This window comes from Triplophysa dalaica, chromosome 3 (genome assembly GCF_015846415.1).
Source record: "Triplophysa dalaica isolate WHDGS20190420 chromosome 3, ASM1584641v1, whole genome shotgun sequence".
In the NCBI taxonomy this organism is placed as follows: domain Eukaryota; kingdom Metazoa; phylum Chordata; class Actinopteri; order Cypriniformes; family Nemacheilidae; genus Triplophysa; species Triplophysa dalaica.
This window is the reverse complement of record NC_079544.1, coordinates 2,782,275-2,789,500: the sequence shown is the minus strand read 5'-3', so window position 1 is coordinate 2,789,500 and position 7,226 is coordinate 2,782,275. Positions and strand designations below refer to the sequence as shown.

Below are 7,226 nucleotides of genomic sequence, written 5' to 3'. Positions count from 1 at the left end.
TCACAGTAGTGTCTGTAGTTGACAGTGTGGATCCTTCAGTAGATCAGAGAGCAGCTTCACTCCTGAATCTTCTGGATTATTTCTACTCAGATCCAGTTGTGTCAGATGTGAGGGGTTTGATCTCAGAGCTGAAGTCAGAGCAACACAACCTTCAGATCCAATACTGCAACCAGACAGACTGAAGAGAGAAGAAAATGTAATTAGAGAACTCAATGTCATTTTAACGATAATATATAGGATTGTTATTTTTTTTACTTGTATTTTATAGGCTGTAATAAAAAAATAGTCTCATGGATAAATTCTGTATTTACATCAGATGTGTGTTTGGTTAGAGTGTCTTGCGGTTATTTCTCAATATAAAATGATCAGAATAATCTGAATCATCAGAGAGTCATTGACTGACAGTCACTGTTGAGTCTCTATGATCAAGAACATTATATGAAGATGATTCACATGAACTTTTCATCCATTTACACAATACAAACATAAACATTTAACATTATTGGTTTAAATATTTCTTACTTTAGTGTCTTCAGTTTACAGTTTGTATTCTTCAGTCCATCAGAGAGCAGCTTCACTCCTGAATCCTTCAGTTTATTGTTACTCAGGTTCAGTTCTGTCAGACTTGAGGAGTTTGATCTGAGAACTGACGCCAGTGATGAACAACTTTTCTCTGTCAGATTACAGTCACTCAGACTGAAAGAGAAATAAAAACACAACAGTCATGATATAAATAGCTTTCCTGTAGCTCAGTGGTAAGAGCATTGCGTTAAAAATGCAAGGTTGTGGGTTCGATCCCAGGGGATTGCAAATACCTTTGTAAAATGTATAGGATAAAGCAATGTAAATCGCTTAAGCGTCTGCCAAATGCCTAAATGTAAATGTAAATGCATCAAGAGATAATGTTTGTACAAGATCTCAAGCAACATCTGCACATGATAGAAAATTACTGCAAGAACTGAACCCTGACAGAAAATTATAAATAAATAAAAGATAAACAAATAAGTAAAACGCCAGAGCACAACTCACTCTCACTCTATAGATGCAGTGAACAATTCCTTCATTTTTTAAATGATGTCTCTGATCATGTACACAACATTAACTGATCACTGTTACAGTAATATGACTGTTAAATGTTCAGGTGAAATGCAGTTAAATGACTCACTCAGCTGTTCTGGATGCTTTGATCACTGGCAGAAGCCTCAGAAGACATTTATCTGATGGATCATATTTCCTCAGATTAAACTCATCCAGCTTCTCTTCTGAGTTCAGTAACACAAACACCAGAGCTGACCACTGAGCAGGAGAGAGACGGACTCCAGTAAGACTAGACTCATCTCCTCTGTTCACATATGTTTGTACTTCCTGCTCTAGAGAATGATCATTGAGTTCATTCAGACAGTGAAACAGATTGATGGATTTCTCTGGAGAGAGATTCTCTCTGATCTTCATCTTAATGTACTCGACTATATCCTGTTTACTGTCAGAGCTTCTTCCTGTCTGTGTCATCAGATCTCGTAAGATTGTCTGATTGGACTCCACTGAAAGACCCAGAAGAAATCTGAGATAAAGATCCAGGTGTCCATTCTCACTCTGTAAGGTCTTGTCCACTTCACTCTTCAGTAAATCACTAACGCTTGACTTGTTTTCTTTATCTTGAATCGAAAATAAGAACTTGAATAAAGCAGCGAGAAACTCCTGAATGCTCAGATGCACAAAGCTGAAAACCTTCCCCAGGTTCAGTCCAAAATCTTCTCTGAAGATCTGAGTACAAACTCCTGAGTACACTGACGCTTCTCTGACATCAATGTCACACTCTCTCAGATCCTCCTCATAGAAGATCAGGTTCCCTTTCTCCAGCTGTTGAAAAGCCAGTTTTCCCAGTGACTCAAGACTCTTTCTAGCCTGCTGAAGATCTACCTCACATTTCCCATCATACTTCTGACTCTTCAGTTTGATCTGAAACATCAGGAAGTGTGTGAACATTTGAGTGAGAGTCTTGGGGATCTGTGCTTGACTCTCTGCTTCACTCAACATTCTCTGGAGAACAGTGGCTGAAATCCAGCAGAAGACTGGGATGTGACACATGATGTACAGACTTCTGGATGATTTCATGTGTGTGATGATTCTGTTGGCCAGATTCTCATCATTGATTCTCTTCCTGAAATACTCGTCCTTCTGAGGGTCATTGAATCCTCGTACATCTGTGATCAGATCAACACACTCAGGAGGAATCTGATTGGCTGCTGCTGGTCGAGAGGTGATCCAGATCAGAGCAGAAGGAAGCAGATTCCCCTTGATGAGGTTTGTCAGCAGCACATCCACTGACGCTGATTCTCTGACATCAAACAAACTCGGATTCTTTGAGAAATCTAGAGGAAGACGACACTCATCCAGACCATCAAAGATAAACACAACTTTATAATCATCAAAGTCTGTTGATCTCAGTTCTTTTGTATCTGTGATGAACTGATGAAGAAGATCCATCAGACTGATATTTTTCTGTTTGATCAGATTCAGTTCTCTGAAAGGAAGTGGAAATATCAAGTGAAGATCTTGATTTGTTTTTTCTTCAGTCCAGTCCAGAATGAACTTCTGCACAGAGACTGTTTTTCCAATTCCAGCGACTCCTTTAGTCAGCACACTTCTGATGGGTTTGTTTTGTTGAGGTGAGACTTTAAAGATGTCATTACATTTGATTTGTGTTTCTTGTGTCTCTGATCTTCTGGATGCTGTCTCAATCTGTCTCACCTCATGTTCATTATTGATGTCTTCACTCCCTCCCTCTGTGATGTACAGCTCTGTGTAGATCTCATTCACAAGTGTTGAGCTTCCTTGAGCTGAGATTCCTTCATTCATTCTCTGGAATTGCTCTTTTAGTCTGGATTTGTGTTTCTTCATGTATACAGGTGCAAATACTGATAAACAAAGGGAATATAAATAAAAATACATAAATACAATTAGGAAAATCCTGAATTCTACTGTATGTATAGTGTAGAAACATATATATATTTTTTTTATAAACCAAATGATCATGTGGAGATGGTGGTCTAGTGGGTTAAACAACTGAACCACTGAACTGGTAAATCAAAAAAAGGTTGCTGGTTCGATCCCAGCAGCCACCACCAGTGTGTCCTTGAGCAAGACACTTTACTCCATGTTGCTCCAGGGGGATTGTCCCTGTAATAAGTGCACTGTAAGTCGCTTTGGATAAAAGCGTCTGCCAAATGACTAAATGTAAATGTTAAATGAACATTTTTTCATAATCTGTTATTTTATTTGACTCAAAAGTGTCTTAACATTTTGATGATCATGACATTAGATGAACACAAAAGTTTCATGGTTCTATTCTGTTGATGTATTAACTGTAAATGTATTTTCACTAATAATCATCAGTAAATACAGACACTGTGTCTGTTCGTCTGAAGGTAAAGTGATGTAATAGTCACATGACTGAGAGCTCTTACTGGTCTGTAGATTGTTAGCGAGGTCTGTCTGCTTCATCTTCTTCAGGACGTTCAGTGTGATCTTCAGAAACATCTCTCTGACTCTGATCTGATCTTCATCATCCTCCTCTTCTCTCTCAGAGCATGATGGGTAATCTGGACTCAGTAGACTCTTGAAGATCTTCAGCTCTTTCTTCATCAGAGAGACGAGTTTGTGCTCAACCTCCTGAAATCATTGTTCAAACACACATGGTTTTGTTTTCTCATAAGGGCCGAAAAAAATTCTAAATGCTCATAGTAGCATTTAAAGATAATTTCTGTGAGAGAGAAACAAGCTCGCAAAGCAGGGAATGGTCACATAATAAATAACACGAGCGCTTTGGCTCTTCTTGACCAACAAGTGTTACGCCACTTTTCGTCACGACTCAACAAAGACAATAAACTCCATTATAAACACCACATTATTTGCCTCTGGTTCAGACATTATTACCGATTGTAACGAGCAAGGCGGGACGAGAGCCGTGTGGGAATGACGTGGGGCCGGTGACTCGAGTGATAATGAGTTTAACTGAATTATATCACATCTCCTGTTACATAAATGAATCAGATGATGTCATGGTTCCACTATCATGTCATGTTTTATTCTTGTCTCTAGTGGAGCCATGGCATTGCCTGATGGTTTTGTGTGAGATTGAGTGATCTTTCTCGTGTCTCGTCATTGTTCCCTACATCTCGTTCCTTGTCAGCCTCTCCTTAGTGCTAATCCCCAGCACCTGTTTCTCGTTAACTATCCTTTGTCTGTTTCCCCTATAAAGAGTCCTCATGTTTCATTGTCCTGTGCGCGTTCATTGTATGATGTCCCTTGTAAGCTGTACCTGTATACTGTGTGTGATACCTGGTCCTCGTCTGAGTTGTTCTTGTTCCTGTTCTCCGTCAAAGTAAGTGTAGTTCAGTCAGTGTTAGTGTTTTGTTTCAAGTGCTTGTTTTATTAGTTTAGTGAGTCAGTGTCCTTGTACGTTGTTATAGTTTATATATTATTCATGTCCTGTTTTCCCCCCCGTGGGTTTTTGTTTTGACCCTTTTGTAGTGTTCTTGTTTTCTGTTAAATAAACCTGTCAACCCCGTATCATCTCGTCCTGCCTATCTCTCTGCCTTGCAATTGGGTTCCCGTTCGAGTTTCATGACAGAATGAACGCGCCAAGATTGAACCCAGCAGGCATGGAGGCGAGACGCGCAAGTCAGGCACGTCGCCTGTGTACTGTTCGTCAGGGATACGGCGACGTGCTTGGCTTCGCGGATCGCTTCTTTGAGACTGCAGGGGAGATGGTCCATGATGAGCAGGAACAGATGGTCCTGTTCAATGGTGGCCTCAACCATCCTCTGACGCGGGAGGAGATGCAGATGCTGAGACCGCTGGGCTTCACCGAACTGATCAGGTACGCCATGAATCGGCCGGAGCCCAGGGTCTCAGTCGAGTCCTGCTCTCCTTCTCCGCTGGCCGCCATCCCCGAGGGTCATTCCCTAGAAATCGGGGTCATGGGCCTCTCCCCATCCTCTGCAGTCTCTTCACCACCACCATCTGGTCTCCGTGGCAAACGGGGGAGAAGAAATTCTTCGGGGTCTTCCTCTGAGGCCTCCAACCCCGAACCAGCAGAGCCCTTCACCTCCTTCCTTCAGCCGACCACCAGACGGGTGGGTCGGCTGAAAAAGAAGAGGCAGCGGAGGGCAGCTGGGAGTCCTGTGGTCCCGAGGCAGGTGGGCCCGAGTCTGGTGGTCCCGAGTCTGGTGGTCCCGAGTCCGGTGGTCCCGAGTCCGGTGGTCCCGAGTCCGGTGGTCCCGAGTCCGGTGGTCCCGAGTCCGGTGGTCCCGAGTCCGGTGGTCCCGAGTCCGGTGGTCCCGAGTCCAGTGGTCCCGAGTCCTGTGGTGCCTAACCCCAAATATTTTTTGGGGGGGCGCTGTGGGAATGTGACGGTCCGTCCGGCACCGAGCCCGGGCCAGAAGCCGCCAGAGGTCGCTGCCCAGCCGCCGTCAAGTCCGGCTGCCCAGCCGCCGTCAAGTCCGGCTGCCCAGCCGCCGTCAAGTCCGGCTGCCCAGCCGCCGTCAAGTCCGGCTGCCCAGCCGCCGTCAAGTCCGGCTGCCCAGCCGCCGTCAAGTCCGGCTGCCCAGCCGCCGTCAAGTCCGGCTGCCCAGCCGCCGTCAAGTCCGGCTGCCCAGCCGCCGTCAAGTCCGGCTGCCCAGCCGCCGTCAAGTCCGGCTGCCCAGCCGCCGTCAAGTCCGGCTGCCCAGCCGCCGTCAAGTCCGGCTGCCCAGCCGCCGTCAAGTCCGGCTGCCCAGCCGCCGTCAAGTCCGGCTGCCCAGCCGATCTTCCAACCCTGGTCCAGCCCGGCATTCCAGCCGTGGTCCAGCCCTACAGTCCTGCAGGGGACTAGGACAGTTCCCCCCAGGACTACTCCTGTCAAGCCTCCTGGGGCTCCGCGCCCTGGCGCGTCCCCAAGGGCTGGAACTTCCCCACCCAGCCCTCCCCCTTCTGGACTACCCATGTTTTCTTGTCTGCCCCCACCCCCCCTCCCTTGTTTGTTATTTTTATTATCCCACCCCAACCCATGCATTATCTTGTCGTGTTTGCCCCTTGTCATGTTTGCCTTGTCTGTCTGGTTTTTGTCTTTGTCTAAGTTAGTCTTGTCTTGTTAGTTACCCCTTGATGAACACCTGGAGGTGTTCATTAAAGGGGGGGCTTATGTCATGGTTCCACTATCATGTCATGTTTTATTCTTGTCTCTAGTGGAGCCATGGCATTGCCTGATGGTTTTGTGTGAGATTGAGTGATCTTTCTCGTGTCTCGTCATTGTTCCCTACATCTCGTTCCTTGTCAGCCTCTCCTTAGTGCTAATCCCCAGCACCTGTTTCTCGTTAACTATCCTTTGTCTGTTTCCCCTATAAAGAGTCCTCATGTTTCTTTGTCTCGTTGCTCGTGCATTACTTGTTGTACATGTTGCGGTACGTTTATGCTGTACATGTCCCTGTCGTTGTACTTGTTCCTGTCGCTGTCTTGCCTGTCAAAGTAAGTGTAGTTTAGTCAGTGTTAGTGTGTTGTAATTCAAGTGTTTGTTTTATTAGTTTAGTTAGTCAGTGTCCTTGTTCCTTGTTTAAGTTTATATATACCATTCCTGTTTTCCCCCACGTGGGTTTTGTTTTGCCTGTTTTGTAGTGTCTTGTTATTTGTAATAAATATATCTGTTAACCCTTACCATCTATACCGTCTGTGTCTGCCTGCACTTGGGTTCTCACGCCATGTCTCAAAGAGAGATTCATGACAGATGATGAATCATATAAATACATGTGCACGCACAAACGAATGCACACAGACACTCACCTGAAAAACAGAATCCATGTGCTTCCCTTTGAAGGATCCATTTGTTGTGTTACTGTAATTGAACAATAAATGAAATATCTGTTAACATACACATGGATTAATGTGTGTATCTGTCAGTAAAGTGTTCAGTGAATATCTGCAGTAACATCAACAGCACAGACTCAGATCAGAGAATAAAGATGATGAAGTGATTTACTCGTCTAAACCATCAGACTGTTCTCACCTCACATCTGTATCATCACAGTCTCCTGAACTGAAGTTAAGTGGAATATCCATTGATTCATCACTCTTCATAGACACACAACTGGGTTTAGGAGATTCTCCACGAGTCAAACTAAAACAACATTAAACAGAGTTGACTTAATGTTCAATGTTATGCACTTTTCAATAAAGCACTTTTATTAATT

General features: G+C 44.5%; 1 protein-coding gene across 1 annotated transcript; it reads right to left on the bottom strand.

Annotated features, from left to right (window-relative positions):
• Positions 1-2,903, bottom strand: LOC130415879 (NLR family CARD domain-containing protein 3-like). Its single transcript, XM_056741857.1, has 3 exons — positions 1,166-2,903; positions 523-696; positions 1-178 (listed from the first exon to the last, which is right to left on the bottom strand). Exons 1-3 carry the CDS (start codon positions 2,899-2,901, stop codon positions 1-3), a joined length of 2,088 nt encoding a protein of 695 aa, XP_056597835.1. The 5' UTR covers positions 2,902-2,903.
• Positions 2,904-7,226: the final 4,323 nt, after the last annotated feature.

Excerpts from the sequence above, each read along its gene's own strand:
- LOC130415879 (XM_056741857.1), bottom strand. The coding sequence starts at position 2,901 with ATGAAGAAACACAAATCCAGACTAAAAGAGCAATTCCAGAGAATGAAT. Across the intron at positions 697-1,165 it reads AAAGCATCCAGAACAGCTGA|TCTGAGTGACTGTAATCTGA; the intron begins GTGAGTCATTTA and ends TTTCTCTTTCAG. Across the intron at positions 179-522 it reads TGTAAACTGAAGACACTAAA|TCTGTCTGGTTGCAGTATTG; the intron begins GTAAGAAATATT and ends TTCTCTCTTCAG.